The following is a 21,643-nucleotide window of genomic DNA, read 5'->3' as shown; positions in this document are numbered from 1 at the left end:
CGTGTATGTGTGCTCTTTTAGGGATGTGAAAAGTCGATTTTAATCATGTTATATATCGATAAACGCTACACAGCGGAACGAAATAGCGATTAATTGAAGCTTCGATATCTTCGTTAAACATAAACATAATTGAAATGCTAATGAATAATAAATATATTAGAATATAATAAAATTATTCAATTATTGCGGAACACATATTTTAGTAGGTATAGCTATAGTCAGAGTCAGACTCTAAAATGAGGTGCGGACGCAAGAATACCAATTTATGAGGCTATATTCGTTGTGGGGCATTTTTTCAATTTAGAGGGCTCAAATATCACATAAATCTAAAATTGGAGATTGACGCCAATTTCATGTCTGATCAAATCGGCTAATTACGTCACACCTTGAATGTAATAACCAAAGAATATAATACTCACTAGGAGAAGAACGATAACTCCATACAAAAAAATGTCCCCTTCAAAAGTTCGTTTATACTACTAGCGCTCGGTAGGATACCATTGTAATTAGAATTGACAACCCGTTTAGCCTAGCGCCCCTAGCGGGTATTGGCAGTAATCTAGTTCAGGAAGCTAATGGTCCTGGGTTCGAATCCCGGAGAGGGAATTTCTTTTTGTATTATTTTATTTTTTGTTGGGGTCAGGTTTTTAAGAGCCCATCAACGTGCACACTAGCGCCACTGCTGAATACATTAAATTAATTTTTATGTTACTGGGTTCGTCAACCTACCCGTTCAAAACTAAAGCGGCCGTTTTTGTTTTGAGCTCATAGATTGACGAATCCAGCAACATAAAAACTAGTTTGATGTATTCAAAAGGTACTTAAATACACAATACAGTCAGTAGCGGCCACTTTTTTAAATACCTGTAAAATTTAAATTTAACTTAAATAATCACGATTATTTATTTTAGCAGTGGTGCTAGTGTGCACGTTGTTGGGCTCTTAAATTAGCATATCACAAATAAATAAAGAAATACGTTATAAGATAATGATTAGGTACTATATTTAAAAATTCGTCAAATATAAAAGGTTACAAAAAGTTACGTATTATTAAGATATAAATATTTTCATTCCTATTAGGATTAGTGTATATATGTTAGGAGCAATACATATGAATACATACATTGATATGGCAAATGGTTACAAGTTGTTATTACATCTATCCGGTTATCGGACATTTCTGCTCCACAGCTCCACGCAGCGTTCTTGGTCACCGGAAAACTAGTCTGTATATGCAGCAGATACGTGCCCTTTGAGCTTTTTCCAAGAAATCATATGACGGGCCAGGATTATATTATTATCTCACGCTCAAGCCATGATTAGAGGGCGGAGTACCGGTGGCAAATTTCACACTAAATGTATGGAGTCGCCTAAGTATTCTTATGATTAAATAAATAACGAATAAATGATTAATTTTGCATAATAATTTTTAGGAACTTATAGAAATTATCTTACGAGCATACAAATATAATGTAATATGTTGTTAATATCTATAATACATAATAATAATTTTTCGACATTATATTTTTTCAACTGCTTTAAATCCACTGAGCAAGAAATACAGTGAATGCTACATTCTTCTTCATTATATATAAGATTTTCGTACGGTTCTATCATCCGCAGAATTGTTGCTTCACATGGCTTATTCATCTTGATATTTTTCGGTTTTAAATATTTATCCGACGCAATAATAATTCAGATAATAGAGATGTAAAGCAGCTGTCTAAATTGACAATGTCAAATAATTAGTTTCTAAATGTCTCATAAATTTGTAAATTAATAACTTTTTGAAAAGAAAGGTTGCATATGGTAAAAAATATTATATCGATGAATGGTGACTTTGTTAAAAGAAATTGAAAAATAACCCAAAACATTTACGACATAACATTTAGGTGTTCCTGAAATCGATTTATGAAAATAAATGTTAAGTACTTACTTCCAATTTACGAGTAGGTACCATACTAAGTACATTAGGTAAATGAATAATTTTATTATTCAAGTCTAAAATAATAATTATAAAAACGACTCCATACCTTTTGTGTGAAATTTGCCACCGGTACTCCGCCCTCTAGCCATGATTCACTTTCTAAAACAAAATAGTCACAAATTAAACAATATAATCTAACTTCCTAATTACTAAAGCCGACCACTGACTAACAGGCCGCCGGACGATATCCGCCTGTCAGTTAGAACAAAAATTTGACAGCTCCGAACAACTGACCGGCCGATATCGTCCGGCAGACTGTTAGTCAGTGGTCGGCTTAACGTCGCTAATTCCTAAGGTCTAAATTTACCAGCTTACTCGTAAACAATGACAGGTTTTACATCTATGATGAATTTAGATTATAATTTCGGACGCGATATAGCGTCCACGGGACTTACGGGGATAGTAAGATTAAATTATTATATTTGAATTTGGTAATTAGTACGCTCATTTTTATTTAAATATTGATATATTTCTTACCTTGACATTATCGCTGTTTCTGGTTTACTACAACGGTTTCCACACACACATTAGGGCTTTTCATAATCCGGATAAGAATTGTTGATGAAGTCGCCATTGCCGGATACATAATACAGCAAGGAAGGAAGAGCGACAACGGTTTAAATTTAACTAAGTCTGTGCGAAGACGCATTTAGATATGTTGCTCGTACATATGAATAGTTTTTATTTTTAAATTAATAGGTAAATAAATATATTTCAAGTGAATAAATCGTTTTATATGAAAATTTATATTTTTGGCGTTAAATGACTTAAATGACAGCATTGACATTACAGACTTTTGTCTTGTCTATGTTCTTACCGGCCAGACTCAAATCAAGGCCTATCAAAGAGGCCTATTGACAAAGATTTTTTTTTTAATTTTATTAAGGAGGGTAGAGGCACGTCTACCCTTCATAGATTTTATGAACATAGACAAAGACAAACTGAAATAGATAATAATTTACATATTTCAAAAAATAAATAATAATTTACATATGACTTTGACTACTTCATAAAATACAAATCAAAATATCTTTGATAAAATAATTGGATTTGTTCCTAGAAATCGTATAGACAAAGCCAGTTCTAGCAATGTTGCTGTAGTAAAATATTTTTATGGTAATTACTGGCAATACAGCTCTAGAAACGGAGCACACATGTACAATTATGAAGGGTCACGTCATTCCAAGGAAGTCAATAGGCCTTGGTAATAACCATGTAATAACCCCTTGCCATTGCCATGCCATTAATTTGTTGTCATTTGCCAATTGTTGCCATTTGTTGGAAGGTCAGTAGAGCCCTTAAGGAGCACCATTATTTGGTGTGGTAACATTTTAGTACAAATCCGTTCAATCCAAGGGCCCAACGCTTTCTGTTCTATTTGACGGCGCAGCAACTAGTATCATTTTTCTCTCCTTGCTCTTTTAAAAATGCAGTTTGTCAAAAAAGGACAACCATACTGTTGACAAGATGGACTTCAAATCCAAGTGTCCCCTTTTTAGGTGACCCAGGTTGTGCATGTGTGCGTAAAAACGTATATGTGTGCTCTTTTAGGGATGTGAAAAGTCGATTTTAATCATGTTATATATCGATAAACGCTACACAGCGGAACGAAATAGCGATTAATTGAAGCTTCAATATCTTCGTTAAACATAAACAAAATTGAAATGCTAATGGATAATGAATATATTACAATATAATAAATAATTCAATTATTGCGGAACACCTATTTTAGTAGGTATTTATGTATTTTAATTAAATATCTGAACTTTCCCTTGGTTCACTGCTGGGGCGTAACTATAAAATTGTGATCTGATAACCATAATAAATAATAAAAGCGTTTTTGTTTTGTTTGTTTGTCAACCACATCTATGCATCTGCGGGTCCATGGTGGAGAGTAGCCGGCACCACGCTTTGAGCTGTTGCCGATGCGCGGGGAGGTTCCCACGCCACCACGCGTTGAACGACATTGTTCGAAGGGCGCTGGTGTCAGCCAATGTCCCGTGTGTGCTGGAGCCGCCGGGCCTCAGTCGGTCAGATGGCAAAAGGCCGGACGGTTTGACTCTGGTGCCGTGGGAGAAAGGAAAGTGCCTTTTGTGGGACGCCACCTGCGTCAGTACATTTGCCGCCACGCACCTTGGCCGCACTGTGAGGTCGGCAGGTGCAGCCGCTGAGCAGGCGGCGTCCCTTAAGAGGGACAAGTACTCGGGGTTAACGAACTACTTGTTCGTTCCCTTGGCTGTGGAGACATCGGGGTGTTGGTGCGCGGAGGCGAAAACCTTTCTCGGGGAGCTGGGGCGTCGCCTGCGGCAGAGGGGTCTCGACCCCCGCTCCGGGTTGTTCCTGGCGCAGAGGTTGTTCATCGCGGTTCAACGCGGTAACGCGGCAAGTGTGATGGGCACCTTTGCGCCGGGGGCGATGCGGGGTGGGTTGTTTGAATAGTTTTTTAGGTTAGTTTAGGTTTAGATGTAATTTATAGTTTTAGATTTCGTAGTTTTTAAGTGAAATTAATGTAAATTAATGTAATTTTGATGAGCTTAATAAATTGCTGTTTTATTATATTCTAATATATTTATTATTCATTAGCATTTCAATTATGTTTATGTCGAAGATATTGAAGATTAAATTAATAGCTATTTCGTTCCGCTGTGTAGCGTTTATCGATATAACATGATTAAAATCGACTTTTCACATCCGTAAAAGAGCACACATATACGTTTTTATGCACACATACACAGCCTGGATGCACCAAAAAAGGCAACACTTTGATTTGAAGTTCATCTTGTCAACAGTATGGTTGTCCTTTTTTGACAAATGGCATTTTTAAAAGAGCGAGGAGAGAGAAATGATACTAGTTGCTGCGCCGTCAAAGTGAACAAACAGCATTGGGGCCTTGACATGATTAAAATCGACTTTTCACATCCGTAAAAGAGCACACATACACGTTTTTACGCACACATACACAGCCTGGATGCACCAAAAAAGGCAACACTTTGATTTGAAGTTCATCTTGTCAACAGTATGGTTGTCCTTTTTTGACAAATGGCATTTTTAAAAGAGCGAGGAGAGAGAAATGATACTAGTTGCTGCGCCGTCAAAGTGAACAGACAGCGTTGGGGCCTTGGGTACAATAATATAGAGAGGAAATGGGGGAGGAGCCAAATGACCGAACGAGATACACTTATAGAACTTTCAATAGGAGTAGCAGAGAAAGCGGTATTATTGCTTGTCCTTGCTACAGTCTCATTTTTAGGGTTCCGTAGCCAAATGGCAAAAAACGGAACCCTTATAGATTCGTCTTGTCTGTCTGTCTGTCGGTCCGTCCGTATGTCACAGCCACTTTTTCCGAAACTATAGGCTAAGCGCGCACCACGATTTTAATTTTTGCGACACGATTTTAGAATGGCGCTGTAATTTATCGCAGAAAATTCACTGCGCGCACTGCGATGAAAAGTCGACGATTTGTTCACTCTCGACATGGATTTCGTACCAGTCGCTTGTCGTGAAACAATATGCAATCGCTGTATGACTTTGAGTATTTATACCACAAAGGTGATCTCCTTCTATTTCTATAATTAAACGGTCAACATCTTAGCGTCTCATCATGTGACTCCATTGGAGAAACAGGTTCCGATATGTTGACGCTTGGAGAGCGAAATGCCTACTGAGGTCCGGGGTGCGATTTTATTATCGCAGTGCGCGCGGGGCCATACAACTCCGTATGCTGCAATTCACTTTGCGACAATCGCGTCGCGAGCAGTCGCGGAAAAATGTGACAAATCACAATTTTATAATCGCTGCGATTTTTTGTCGCATATGCGCGCACTGCCATATAAACACATACGTTACATTTCTGCGACTAAATTATCGCGCGACAAAAAGTCGTGGTGCGCGCTTGGCCTAAGAACTATACCGTTGAAACTTGGTAAGTAGATGTATTCTGTGAACCGCATTAAGATTTTAAAAGAGAAATAGAAAAAAAAACAATAAATTTTGGGGGTTCCCCATACTTAGTTTAGAACTGAAACCACAGAATAAATAATAGTACTACCGTACAGAAAGGAAACTTCCTACAAAACCGAAGTTTGACAGCGGTTCAGGGTCGAATCATGCTATCCCTTTCTAATATATGACACTATCCCTTTCGGCTATTTAGGGTTGTCAAAATTCAAGTGATTATCTTATCTGTGGTCGTGCACGCAGAAGGAAGTCAAGTGCTGCCAACCCTAATAATTGCTCGGAGCAATGCTGAGCCGAGCGGAGCCGAGTTTGACCGATCTCAGGAGTTTCGCACCCCTGCTGAAACTTTAAAAAAAATTTTTCATCAAAAGTATGGGTTACGTATTTATGTGGATAGGTCTTCAAAAATGATGTTGAGGTTTCTAATATCATTTTTTTCTAAACCGAATAGTTTGCGCGAGAGACACTTTCAAAGTGGTAAAATGTGTGTCGTCGTCCCCCCCCTGTAACTTCTAAAATAAGAGAATGATAAATCTAAAAAAAATATATGATGTAAAAAAATATATCATGCAAACTTCCACCGAAAATTGGTTTGAACGAGACCTGGTAAGTAATTTTTTTAATACGTCATAAATCGTAAACCGCAATTTTATTATGTTACTTGCTGCTACGGAACCCTTTATGGGTGAGTCCGACTCGCACTTGGCGCTTTTTTTGTTTGTTTGCCACCATAAATTTAGTATGGTGAATGGTGGGTAACGAATAACCCGACCGAATTACGTAGATTGATTTTGATATATTGTCAGGCATGTTCAAACGTGTTTTTAATATTGTCGCATTGCGTATTTTTTGTCCCTCACGGAAGCACCCGTATATCACTTCTATAGGATGCTACTTCTATGGTTCAATCCGTCACAAGGCCCCAACGCCATCTGTTCTCTTTGACGGCGCAGCAACTAGTATCATTTCTCTCTCCTTGCTCTTTTAAAAATGCCGTTTGTCAAAAAAGGACAACCGTACTGTTGACAAGATGAACTTCAAATCCAGGTGTCCCCTTTTTAGGTAGACCCAGGTTGTGTATGTGTGCGTAAAAACGTGTATGTGTGCTCTTTTAGGGATGTGAATTCGATTTTAACCATGTTAAATATCGATAATCGCTACACAGCGGAACGAAATAGCGATTAAATTGAAGCTTCAATATCTTCGTTAAACATAAACATAATTGAAATGCTAATGGATAATGAATATAAGTATTATAATATAATAAAATAATTCAGTTATTGCGGAACACTTATTATATTTTATTTATTTTATGTATTTTAATTAAATATCTGAACTTTCCCTTGGTTCCCTGCTGGGGCGTGACTATAAAATTGTGATCTGATAACCACAATAAAGATTAAAGCGTTTTTGTTCATTTTAGAAATCGTTAAACCTTTGAAGTAAAATTTTAATTGCAAGAAATTTCGATAGTTTATTGATATGACTTTATCGACACGGTTACAGCAAGGTGGGCCACATTGTTAATTACACTAAACAAAAGTGGTCCCAGTGACAGCTCGCTTGGAAGGTATCTCTGTATATTATAAATCTATGATCCGTCAACCGCATAAAAAAAAAAAGATACGCCGAACTCGACAAGCTGTCGTGAGTGTCATCAGTGTTGCCAACTTGGCATAAATGATGCCAGATCTGGCATATTTTCACTCGTTTTGGCATCAACATTTTCCATTTAGCATCTGGCATATTTTTTAGCATAATTTAGTCTAAGCCAAGTTTGCACCAACTTGGCAGCAACAATATGCAGCATCGCTTTATGTGGTTCATATTTTCATATGAATTTTAACTTTTGTGGACGGATGGACGTCAACGGACTATATAAAGTTGGTCAAGCAGGTCTTGTCAGTAGAAAAAGGCGGTAAATTTGAAAAAAGCATGTGTTTTAAGTGTCTAATTTCAAGTGATATTTTAGCATTTTTTAGCATAGGTGTTTCAAAAATCTTTGGCATAATTTTAGCATAATCTAGACATTAGTCTAGCATTTTTTCAAAATCCGAGTTAGCAACACTGAGTGTCATGTTATTTTCATTGACTTTTTGGCGGGAAGTCGAAAAAAGCGGGCGATTTAATTTTCGCAGATTTTCTCAAATTGATTTTTATTGTATATATTAGCTTAATTTAGGTGTAGATAATAAATTTGTGTACATAGAACATTGTGTAAATAAAAATGGGTGAAAACACCGGCGGGGGCCAGCCCCCCGGTGATAAAGAACCGAAAGAACGGAAGAAACGAAAGTTGGCTACTCCGGACCTTAACACGAACTATAAAATGTTTGTTAAGCCTAATTACAAGCGACAATTCCCAGACAATCACAGTGCAGAGTGCGTCGTGTATGTAGAATCGCAGGAAAATGATAAGTTAGGCAATAGGAATCCCATTGCTCTGACTAAACTATTCACGGACAATGTTAAAGGAATAGTCGGCGTGCATCGAGTGAACGCGCATAAAGTAGGCGTCACTTTTAAAAAACCTGCACCGGCCAATAACTTTCTCAAAATGGACAATTTTTTGGGCAAACATAAGTTAAAAGCGTTTGTACCAGCACACCTTACAGAGACGACCGGCGTGTTACGTTACGTGCCTAAGGAGATGAGTAATGAAGAGATCTATAAAAACATTACCTGTGACACGGAAGTGATCTCTGTTAAGAGATTCATGAGAAAAGTGGACGGCAAATTGGTACCCATAGGTACGATTGCTGTTACTTTTGCGACTACGACTTTGCCCCAATATGCATACATGCAAATGTACAGATACCCCATACACATGTATATACCACCACTGCTGCAATGCTATAAATGTTTAAAGTTCAACCACTCAGCAAGAGTTTGTCGAGGCGAACAAATGTGTTCAGCTTGTTCCGGACAGCATTCATATAAAGAATGTGATGTAGACGAAATCACCTGCATTAATTGCAAAGGCAATCACTTGGCGATCTCCAGAGATTGCCCTGTGAAACAAAGGAAAATGGAAGAAAAGAAAGCCAAGTATGAAAACCTCGGCCGAAGTTTTGCCACTGTGGTGAGTAGTACTGCACCATCAGTCCCTGTACCTACAACTAATCCAAAAGTATTTCCAACCATAACCAAACCAAGTAATACTGTAGGCGTAAGCCAAACTTCCCTGAATATTGAGCAACTACTGAATGACGACACCATCATTAATGCATTAATCAAATCTTTGGTTATGCTTGGGAATGACAGAAGTGATACTCCGATTAATAATATAAGAATAAAAGAAATACTCAAAGCAAATTTATTAAATTAAATCATGGACACTTGTTTACATCTAGCACAGTTTAACATTCAAAGTTTGTTACATAAGAAAGCCCTATTAAATACATTTCTTGCAGAGCAACAGATAGACATTTGTTTATTAAATGAAACATGGCTTAAAAGTACAAGTACAATTCCTAACTTTGCTCCATACAACTTTATACATAAAATTTCAAAAAATGCCAAAAATGGAGTAGGTATACTTATTAAACAAAATTTACAATATAGTATCATAAACACAACTTTTTATGAATCCATTCAGAATATCTGTGTAGCTATAGAAACATCAATTGGTAAATTATACATTCTTTGTGTTTATTGTCCACCTAATGGTAGCAGGTTTGATGTCAGTAAAATGAAAAAAGTGTTGCTTGAAACACCCAAGCCATGTCTCATCATGGGTGATTTTAACGCTCATCACATCTTATTTGGCTGTCAATCAAATAACAGTAGAGGAAATAGTTTGTACAATATTATTGATGAATTTGACTTGTGTATTTTAAATGATGGTAATCCAACAACAGTGCAATATCCAAATAGGAATCCATCTGCAATTGATATAACTCTTGTCAGTCCCACATTAGCTCCACTTTGTGAATGGCGTGTTCATGATGACCCAATGGGCAGTTACCACTATCCAACTCTGGTTGATATAATTGTGAAGCCATCCATATATGAATCCCGACCTGTAGAAGAAAAATATATTTATAATAGAGCAGACTGGTCCAAGTATTATAATTTATCAGAAACCTGTTTTTCTTATTTAGACATTGGTAATACAGAACCTCTTAATTTGTATAATAATTTTGTAAATATTTTATATGACATTCGTTCAGAAACAGTTCCAAAACTAGAATCAAAACAATCCATGAAGGTCATGAGGAAACCTGTTCCCTGGTGGAACCAAGCATGCCTTGACGCTGTTAAAAAATCTAAAGAAGCCTTAAGTCTGTATAGAACATCACCCAGCATTGCTAACTTTATAAACTACAAAAAGGTTGATGCTCAGAAAAAAAGAACATTAAAAGAAGAACGTGTGAGGTCTTGGCATGAGTTATGCAGTAGTTTTAATAGGATGACACCGGTTTCTAGGATATGGGGATACATGAAAAAGTTTAAAAGAATTGGCTCTTCTCACAATAGATATTTAAATGATGAATGGGTGCCAAGTTTTTTAGATAAATTATCAGACTCATCTCCATTAAATAAAAATAATTTAAATAACATCATTAATCAGTCAGATGAAACTCCAAGTAACATTTTTCTAAATAGACCATTTACACTTAATGAACTGTTTATATCACTCAAAAGTAGAAAAGACACAACACCAGGGTTAGACAATATACCATATATGTTAATAAAAAAGTTGCATCCTAATGCTATAGAAATACTTTTGCATATTTATAATAAATTATGGGATTGTTTAGTCATTCCAGAATCATGGAAAACACAATGTGTCATTCCCATCTTAAAGCCAAATAAACCAGTAAATAGTCCTTCATCATACAGACCAATTTCATTGTCATCATGTTTAGGCAAACTTTTTGAAAATATGTTAAAGTTACGTTTAGATTACTACGCAGAAACTCAAGGAAAGCTACCGGATGTTCAGTTTGGATTCAGAAAAGGCAAAAGCTGCACTGAAAGTTTTGTTTCATTTATTAGTGACCTTAAAAAGGCTAAACTTAGTCATACAAATGTTATATGTGTTTTTCTAGATGTAAAAGGTGCCTTTGATAATGTTAATATTGAAAGTTTAATTACTGTATTACATCAATTAGATCTCCCTGCTAAAATTTTAAATTGGATTTTTGGTTTTTTATATAATAGGACTGTATATGTAAAATTTAACAATAAGCTGTATGGCCCTACAACAGCTAATAAAGGAACAATGCAAGGTGCAACCTTATCACCCTTATTGTATAACCTTTACACATCTCAAATCCTTAGTTTTGTAAATACATCCCAAGTTAAAATATTGCAATTTGCTGATGACTTGCTTTTGTACTGTGAAAATCAAAATCTAAATATGGCTGTTGATTATATGAACACCGCTTTAACTCAATTACAAAGATATTACAGCAACATTTTAAAATTAGAAGTTAGTCCCGATAAAAGTAAAGTCTTAGTAATCAGTAGAGACCCATATGCACAGTCCATTGTAAATATTAGTTATAATAATAATGTAATTCCTATTGCCAATCATCACAAATTTCTAGGTGTTATTATAGATGATAAATTGAAATTTGATAAACATATAGACTATATAAGCCAAAATGCTATGAAAAGCATAAATATTATGAGAAGTTTAGCAGGAACATTCTGGGGTTCTGACCCAAAAACACTAAATATGCTTTACAAAAGCATAGTCAGAAGCCATTTTGACTATAGTTCCCTAGCATACATGAATGCGAGTAGCACGCTTTTAAGAAAATTGGATGTATTACAAAACATTGGTTTGAGAGTCATAAGTGGAGCCATGCGCACCACTCCCATTAACTCAATGGAAATTGAAAATTGTATACCTCCATTGTTCTTGCGTCGTTTACAGCTGGCTGAGAGATTTTGTTTAAAGGAGTTGTCGTGTGAGAATCTTGTTGTCTTAGATAAAGTGTTATACCCAGTAGAAATTGCTCAGTCAGCTAACATCTCGGCTAATACTCTCATTACAGGTTCTTTACCTGAAATATCCATAATTATGATGAACACCAAAAAAGTGACAAAAAATATGTACATAGATAACCAGTGGCCAATTTATAAGTACTCATATAATACTTTACTAAGTTATTTTAATGTTAAATCTCACTTAGACCTGATTAAAAACAAATTTGACTTTCTTGAATTTATAAATGATAAACATGACTACTATATTATCTATACTGATGGCTCCAAAAATGACCATGTTAAAGCTGCATATTATGACCCTCAAATGAAAGTGACAAAATGTATCAAAATCAATAGTAATTGTAGTATATTCACGGCTGAAGCTTGGGCAATATTAGAAGCTTTGACATATGTAAATAGTAATGTAAATAATGTAAATATTCTAATTGTAAGTGACTCTAAGAGTGTTTTAACTGCTGTATGTAACAGTTCGTTAGAATATAAGCAAAATTATATAATATGTCAGATTAAGGATAGGCTATGTAAGTTACAGAAAAATGTAGAATTTTTATGGGTGCCCTCCCACAGTGGCATAACAGGAAACGAGGTTGTGGATCAGGCGACTCGTCGGGACCACGACCTGGACCTCACAGAATCTTTTAAAGTGCCATTTACTGATTATTACCATTACTTCAAAAGTATTACTAAAGGAATATGGAAAGAATATTGGAGACATAATACAGAATTACTGGATAAAGGAAGATGGTATGCAAGCATACAAAACGACTTACCAACAACACCGTGGTATTATAACTTTAAATACACCACCAGGAAATTCATGACATGTATAAACCGTCTGCGATTTGGTCATTGTTTGGTCCCAGCACATCTTAAGAGGAAAAATATTATTACTGATGATAAGTGTACATATTGTTTTAAAGAAAATGCGGACATAAAACACGTTATATTTGATTGTGAATCGTTTGCCATGCAAAGGCTGTTACTTGTCAGTGTCATTAGTGATGTTGCTGAAGAGAACTCGTTAAGTGTTCCCCGCCTCGTTCAAGATTTATTATCTAACCCAGTTTATTTTATACCAGTATTTAATTTTATTTTAAATACTGTAAAAGAAATTTAATTTAAATGTATATACTTGATTGTCATGTAAGATATAAATTACTTGTATATTAAGTTTCAAAAGAGTTAATGTTATATAAGTTGTGTTTGCTAATTGATACTAAAATTGTTATTCTTTGTGTACTAGTTTATCTCATGTTGTTATGGCTATTATTGTGGTTTTTTATGGTTTTTATGTAATGTTTATGAATACGACTGAAGGACTTGTATCCATGGTCATGTAATAAATTAAAAAAAAAAAATGTTATTTTCATTCATTTTCATCACACATTAGTAATTCGTGTGTTACGGGAGAAATATAAACAGTGTTTTATAGTACTTTGTGAAATCCTGGAGTATTTCGTCCGAAAAATGTTGCGTTACTCCCTAATATTCTTATTAGTAAATATTTACGGTCGTAGTTTGGGAGGACCTGTACCAAAGCAAAACAGTAACGGTAAAATATTGATAAGTAACCTGCTGAATGACCTCAGCAAACAATGCAAGAACGAGTTCGTACTGAGCCAAATTGAGAGCAGAAACATCACATGCGATGTAGAAATGAACTATCACATTGATGATTTGCAGTGTTTGATGTTTTACGACGCTAATCGTCTCCTGTGTAACCTTACTGCACTGAGTACTGCTAACCTCGCAGCAGATTTTAAGGCTAAAATTAATGTAAAACAAAATGTCTCCGCTTTCTGCAGCGAAGCTTCGCATTTCACCATTCCTTCAACATCCTACCAAGGTATGCTCACTATAGTGTTCCAAAGTTCCGATGACTGTAAAAGAGTTTGCACTGATGATGACATAAGAACTGGTGATACAAACTTCTTCTGCAAGTATTACAAGTGGTCATTGTTGAATCTCCAAGTACCACAGAGCTCTCTTCTGGGATCTGTACCTACTGTGCCTGCTGGTTCAGGACCAACTGGTGATTTACACAAAAATGATGCAACAGCAATTCAGGGAATTCAACAGTCAGATGGACAAGTTAAAAAGACTTCAGATACTGTAGATACTAATACACAGTTGGTAAAAGTTGGGGAAACAAATCAACACACATCGGAAGTGACCAAACAAGAGTCCTCTTCGGCTATACAATTGACTGTTTCACAAAATCCAGGAAGTCTTAATTTGCCAAGTAATGTAGACAGTAGTAAGAAGAGCACTCAAAAACCTGTCATTAATGAAGAAAATGCAGACAAAGCAGGAGATGTGGATTCTGTTGACTCGATCGTGGAACCAATTGATGGTGGAAACGAAGGTGGCATTGAGAACAATCCTGGAGACATAAAGGATCCGGATGTTTCTATGCATCAAATTGAGACACCTAAACATAAGATAGTTTTGGAAAATGAAGATACTGATGATACTGGAATGGACATGGGTAAGGTTTTAAAATTTTTATTCACATCTCTTTTACTACTATGTTAAAACCAAAATAAAGGTCTTTTCTATAATGTTAATCTTACTGAGCTGATTTTGTTAACTGAAATGATTGGTTTTTGTAGTCAGGATAACAAGCAATCCACTCTCTAAAGTTCTTACTATAAAACAACAAAAAAATGGTTTTAAAACTTTGTAATCATAAATAATTTATTTTATGAATTAATATATATTTCAGGCGTAATAATATTTTATTTCATTCACTTCTGGTCAGTACCAGCTTTTAGTTTTATTGACCTATTTTTTAATGTTTTGATAGAAGCAATTTTATTTATTTTCTAATAGCTGATATTTAAATAATTTGACTCACTAATAAACAAGCTTTAAATCGTCATTATAAATAGGCACCTAACTAATGCTTTTCAGTAAGGATTTCAACATGATGTAAATTGTGATATTGCAGATGATGATGGAAAAGACGCAAGTGATGATGGAGATGACAATATTATTGGAGATTTGGAAGTGAAACAAGAACAAGAAGCTAGCTCACATAAAAGAGTAGAAACCCAGGTGTCCTTGAATGGAGAGGGGGCGCAGAGGGGTAAATATAAATATGTTTTCATCACAGCACCTCAATCTAGCATACTTTGATGCGAGAGAACAATGTGTCACGTTATTTTAGCACATATTTTATTCTCGACTAAAAACATAACCAATGGTAATGTTTTTTTGTAACTAACTTTCTAATAAGGGTGAAATACCAGTTTTTGAACACATATTTCTGAAAATTAAAAAACTAATATCATCTTGCATCTTGTGCTTTTAAGTACCTTGCTACACACAAATAAAAATCATTCGCTATACTTATAATCCTATTGTGAATTATTTTGGTTTCACAGAAAAACTCAACCAAATAGGGTTACAACAAGTATGGTATGGAGAGTACTCTTGATGCAAAACTTGCACAACTGCTTAAAGTTTAAAAAAATATTAGGGGACATCTTACACAAATCAACCTAGCCCCAAACTGAGCAAAGCTTGTACTATGGGTGCTAGGCGACGATATACATACTTATATAGATAAATACATACTTATATACATAGAAAACACCCATTCATCACTCAAATAAATGCCCTTAACCGGGATTCGAACCCAGGACCATCGGCTTCACAGGCAGGGTCACTACCCACTAGGCCAGACCGGTTGTCCACTTCCGGCCGGTGGTCGTTTTGCCTCATATTTCCTTAATAAGTTTGCTTGTTTGAGCTTCTGAGGTGAAAAAGTGTTGTAACTGAGTCAATATCGGCTACATAAGAATCTAAAGGGTGGGTCAACTTTTTTTTGCTGTTATTCTGTCCTGTCAGCCAGAGGAAAATATGTAGTAGCATAGTTTGGTAGAAGAAATACAATACTATATTCGACTTATGTACTAAGTAGATGACCCACATGGAAAGGGCTTTTAACTATCATAAAAATGATGGCTGATTATTTTAAGTGTGACCTAATAGAATGAAACCATGGCAATGAAAAAGTTGATTCACAGTAAGTGATTTACAACAATGTCAAAATTATGATGGTTACCAGAATAAGTAAAGATAAGGAAGATAACTATGTTATTCTTGTGCTATTATATATATATATTATTTGCTCCACTTGTAACCTTGCAAATGTTTGCACAACTGTGTAATGTTAGCAATATGTATAAACATTGAAAAACGCGGAATTGAGTGCTGTTTGGGTGATCACATTTGTTTTGTGATTTTGATTGAATTAACACTCATTTATTTATTTTTTCCTTAGGCTAGGTCATTATAGGGATCAGATAGGGATATCATATAGGGATCAGATAATAAACCACCGCTAGTAATGTTCAATAACTTTTACCTGAAGACTAAATTTTATGTTATAATTAACTTTACTGTACTTACTAACTTATTCAAAACAACATTTACTGTGATGTCATATTGGTATTTTTCTTTTTTTTCTAGAGTTTTTCCAAAATCCTGATGGGTTTACAGAAGATGATGACCATTTCTTCCCCTTCTTCTTGACCGCCGTGATAGTCGTTGTGGTGTTGTACGTCTTGTACCACAATAAGAACAAAGTAGGAAAAATGGTAAGTACAATAATAAAAGTTTAGCTTCAAAGTTTGCCAGAAAAGTCTCTGATTAATGGAAGGTGCTTTGCAATGGATTTTACAATATCTCTATACAAATATAACTTACGGTGTGCCTAGTGCCTACTACGATAAGTCCCTTTTTAGGGTTCTAACCCAAAGGGTAAAAACAGGGACCTTATTACTAAGTCAGTCATAAAAGTGTCATAATTTTTTTTTGACAGTAACTTGTTCCAAGCCTTTATTTACTTTCACCTGTCCCGTTAGGTATCCGTCTGTAAATTTGACCCACTCCTGGTTTCCTATAAAGCTGAAAATTTGCATTCATCTGTAAGCAGATTGACAATGCAATATTATGGTACCATCGAACTGATCTGATGATGGAGACAGGAGGTGGCTAATAAAGGAACTCTGTGGTAAAACAACGCAACCTAATTGTGTTTCGGGTAGTTAAAATTTGTCTTGATGAGTATTACTTCCTGTGGAAAAAAACTACAGTTAGTACCAGTACCAGTTTTAACACAAATTAAATTTTTGCCATGCCATTATGTTAATATCTCCAATATCTCCATACATCGAATTTAAACTGTTGTAAGACATACTAACATTGAATAATTTTGCGGTTTAGACTCACTTGTTTTTAGTCACTCGCGCGACATGTTTCGGAGAGCTCTCCTTTCGGTCTAGGTCTCCTTTCTCATGCACTAACAGTGCGAGCAGCGTTCACTACGGCCGTGTATGGCGTACTGCGGCTCGCCGCGTCGCACGCTGCGCGCGCGCCGAGAAAAGAAGTTGGGGGAGGTCTTCCCCTGTTACTGTAGGCGGGCATACCTAGGAGACATAGGAGGGTAGGAGACCTAGGCTCTCCGAAACATGTCGCGCGAGTGACTAAAAACAAGTGAGTCTAAAGCGTAAAATTATTCAATCTCCATACATGTGTAACGTAACAAGTCAGGAAGAGCTGACCCCTGCCAATTGGAAGCAGTGAATGCGCGTGTTCCTTGATGAATAGTGATCAATTTGAATTATTTTTCACATAATTACCGTTTTGTTATTCCAGTTCTTCGGTCTAATAGTGGAGGGTCGGCAACCGGGCCGCCGCCGCAACAGCCGCGGCCACGCCTACCGCCGCCTCGACACGCTCGAGCAGGCTATGAGCGCCAACACTCCTGCGCCGCCCAGCAAGATCATCTACTGAACCCACTAGTCTCCTTGCAAGGTGTGGTTCATTGGTATACTACCTTTAGTACCACCCGTGAAGTTTCGCCAACATCGAAAATATTAAAATCGTTATCTGCTACACTATCGCTCGAATATAATAATATGTAAGAGTTAGGGCTGATTTAGACTGTTGGTTACGTCCAATTCGACCGACCGATCGAAACCCGCAATGTAATGAAATTCACGTGCGAGTTCTCGTATCGTCTAAATGAGCCCTTAGAGATGAGAGAGGCAGATAATTACTTTCGATTTGTCGATGATGGCGGTAGGCACTACGAATTCACGCCATGAGTCGCTTTATAACTGTGCTACGCACCGCGTTTCGTTTTGATGTATAAAGCGCACTTTTTCAGAGTGACCTGAGGAAGACGTTACAGAGACTTGAGACTCGCGTCTGGTTGCTGCACTTAACACATTCACTGCCCCCGACACACATGTGCGTTTACCGTCATACAAGTTTGTTCCTAGGCTACGCCCCCTGACAGTGAATGCGTTAAGTGAAGGGATTTATTACTCGTAAGTGGCTTTGAGCTATGAATTATCGTCATTCTTCTATAAATTTCTAGGAGAAGCGTTTTTATTTCACATGTATAGTTAGCCGCTAAACATGGAACCACACGTATTTACTTTTGGGTAATCTGATTGTACTAATATTCGGAGATTACTACTTCCAATAAAACATTACGACTCTTACACGAATAGCGCTGGGATGAAATGAAATGCTTCAATGTCGACAATATATCAGACATTTGCGCCACGGTGAATCATTGAGGATTTTAGTCATTATTTATTACATATGGCAACTCTGTGGTTAGTATTTTTCTTTATTTTTGTGTTCCATGTAATGTAAATGTAATAATAATCACATGTTAAAATTACAATTTCATAGAAACTTTTTAAATTGTAGATGTGTATACATATACCTTCAAAATGTAATAATTCAGAAAGTACAATATGTAACGTAGGTATGCCTTTATTATTGAATGCTTTCATTACGTTCAAAACTGTGATGACTTTTGGTATTTTTTTAGAGATTCGTTATAGAAGCATAGTATTTAATGTAGGTACATACATTTATTTATATCCTTCACCATGTCAAACTAAAATATGTCATGATCATGTAAAAGTATCATTTCGGATCTCATGTATTATTTAAATATGTAGAATGATTTTCCTGTACAATTATTATTCTTACTTATTATCAATTCCTAAATTTAAATTTATCTGTGTTTATTAAAAATATTATCCCATTTAGTGTTCGATGTATGATTAATACGGTACTATGAGTTTGCTCTACTGAAAGGGTTAATTTAATATTTGATTACATGTCATTCAAACAAAAAAAAACTATTTACTATAAATTATTGAAATCTATCAATACTAGCATCTCGGAAATTCTTAAAAACAGTGTCTGCGAAGCATGTGTGAAAGCACAAACAAATAACCCAACTAAAATAGATGTGTAAAGTCGAATAAGACTGTCGCAGTCTCTGCACGTTTTTACTTAATTATGTTGTCTATGATAAAATCTATAAGTAAACGTAAGCTATCAAGCATATTGCAGGTAGTTTCTTCTTCTATGCTTGCCATAGAACAAGTTTAACTCTTATTTTTATCAAGCAGAAACGTCTGCGTGCGATATTACAAAAAAAATATATTAAAGGAAAAATGGATTGTATGAAGTGAATTTTTCCTAAAAAAATAATACTTTGTAATTCACTAACATATTATAGTAATTTAACACAGCTGTGTTTGGCATTTGTTTCTGTTGGACAGAAATCGAAAATATGGTCTTTCATTAATTATCACCTCATTTGCACAAACACTAGTTTTTTTACTTTTTTTCTTCTAGGTACATATGTATACTTATATATAATGCACTGCAATTTAGGTTGTGATAGCAGCAATACAGTAATTAATTTTAGCCTTACAGTGTATTGTGTGCAATTATAGTCCATTATGGTTTGCCAATAAGCGTAAGTTATTAATTATTATTTGTAAACTTACGACGCCTTTAACGAATAATATTAATTTGTTTTAATGTAGCCTGGAATGTTTGATCTATTGTTTTATATTTTTTAGTTCAGAATAGTATGAACTTGATGGGCGTATCATATTGAAGTTTCGCTCCGTAAGATTTATTTTTTTAATATACTTTTTTGATCCAAAACCTTATTTTCGTTTAAACGAATTTATTTTTGTTCTAATGACATGTAAATAGTTTAAGTATTTATTTAAGCCTAATAAGGCACTTAAAGCAGTTTTTTTAATAAGTTTGTAATGTTTGTATTTGTTAAAATATCTCATAGATATTCAGTTCATTTTCACCACGTGTTGTGCATGATCTAATTCGACACACATAATTATGTAGGCAGGCATATTATTATGAAACAGTGCAACACTTATATATAATATGTGAACTTTGTAGCCAATATGAAATATGTCAAACAGCAGGGATTCAATATTCATACTCAAAGTATTTTACAGCGAAGAGATTGGTGCCACATGACTTTGTGTGTAATTGATCTTATGTTAAATTAATGGCTTAGGTTCATACCGGGTGTAGCCTGTAATATAAGCAAATAAAATTAACTGTAGGCGATACTCCTCATACTGACCAACATTTGTTCAGGAACTTTTAAAAATAACTTGTGGTTTGATTTTTAATACCCTTTAAAGTTTATTCTAAGACGCAATGTATTGCGCATTTTGTTACGTTTAAGGCATGACAAGCAACGTCAATCACAAATGATACTGGCATGGCGATGGCGTCCATTGAAGATAATGTTTTTTTGTATGAAAAATAGGGAGTCTAAATACTTCATAATTTTTAAAAGTTGTTGAATAAAAGTGTCACCGTTTGAGGAGTACAATCTATGTTTTAATTATTTGCTCGTGTTACAGGCCACACCCGGTATGTGACATTCTTAATAATGGCTGTACTGTACTATTTCTGTTATACTGTTATTATATACATTACCGAAGTGTCAACATGTTGGCTGGAAATAAATTTTTAAAATCGAATGTTTTTTATTCATAGTCATTCATATGCAGTTTAAGAGTTATTTAACAATTCTTAAAATTTGTGTGGCGTCTTCAATAGGCCCTTTTTCCATTCAAAATGTAACAGAAATTGGTACCTTGTCTGGGTGTCATTATCAATTTCGTAGTTACTTCGAAGTTATTTTTCATATAAAATGATGTCCCGTGGGTGATGTGAGGTACTTATTTGATTTAATATATCTAAATTATCTATTCAATAAGGACAGCAAATAAATTAACTTAAACAAAACAAGGCATACGAAAGGTTAAATATAATTATATTATCGCCATCTGTGCCATCTCGTTTAAAATATATACAAAAGGCTTCGCCATTCCCAGATCAGCTTGTTGGCGCTCAGTAAATGCTCACCTTGCCGATAGATGGCGGGCGTAATGGTTTTCAGCGAGGCTGTTCACAGCCAATTCAAAGCTTGGTTAAAAATTAGCTCGCCGCGCTTATACTTAAGGCTCCGTCACATTGACGTGAATTGCGCGCGGCACCGCGCTACTGGGAATGCACAGAACGTTATGAGCTATGCCAGGCGTGGCTCACTCCGCGATTTCGTCGCTTTGCTACAGGTAGCTAAAAGTACATCCGTTCCACAGCAATTTTGGGGAAAGCCATAAGCCGCGCGTGGCGCTGTCGCCACCTAGCGGCCATATCTGTGCTGATCGTAACAGACGCGTTTTGTTAGAGAGTGAGTCTTCTGTACCTAGTACTATTATTTATTCTGTGCCAAAGATATCGATATGTGATCAGTGAAATAATTTTAAATAAATACCTATAATTTTACAATATTTAAACGACCTGTGAGACCGATTATCTTTGTGAGGCTTTTCATATCTACAAGAGCCTCGCTGTCCCTAAAAC

The 21,643-nt window shown here is 35.6% G+C and overlaps 1 protein-coding gene across 2 annotated transcripts; it reads left to right on the top strand.

Annotated features, from left to right (window-relative positions):
* Positions 1-13,284: 13,284 nt before the first annotated feature.
* On the top strand, positions 13,285-20,754 carry LOC134675679 (trans-Golgi network integral membrane protein 2-like). Of its 2 annotated transcripts, XR_010099783.1 has the most exons (5): positions 13,285-14,393; positions 14,856-14,993; positions 16,382-16,509; positions 17,570-18,273; positions 18,391-20,754. XR_010099783.1 is itself a non-coding variant. In XM_063534009.1 (4 exons), the coding sequence occupies exons 1-4, from the start codon at positions 13,373-13,375 to the stop codon at positions 17,705-17,707; spliced, it is 1,425 nt and encodes a 474-aa protein (XP_063390079.1). In that variant the 5' UTR covers positions 13,285-13,372; the 3' UTR covers positions 17,708-20,754. The 2 variants fall into 2 exon arrangements, 1 of the variants encoding a protein (XP_063390079.1); XM_063534009.1 differs by having other exon boundaries at positions 17,570-20,754.
* Positions 20,755-21,643: the final 889 nt, after the last annotated feature.

Source organism: Cydia fagiglandana, chromosome 2, assembly GCF_963556715.1.
Source record: "Cydia fagiglandana chromosome 2, ilCydFagi1.1, whole genome shotgun sequence".
Lineage (NCBI taxonomy): Eukaryota > Metazoa > Arthropoda > Insecta > Lepidoptera > Tortricidae > Cydia > Cydia fagiglandana.
Note: the sequence above shows the minus strand (reverse complement) of the source record. Positions and strands in the feature narration are given on the sequence as shown.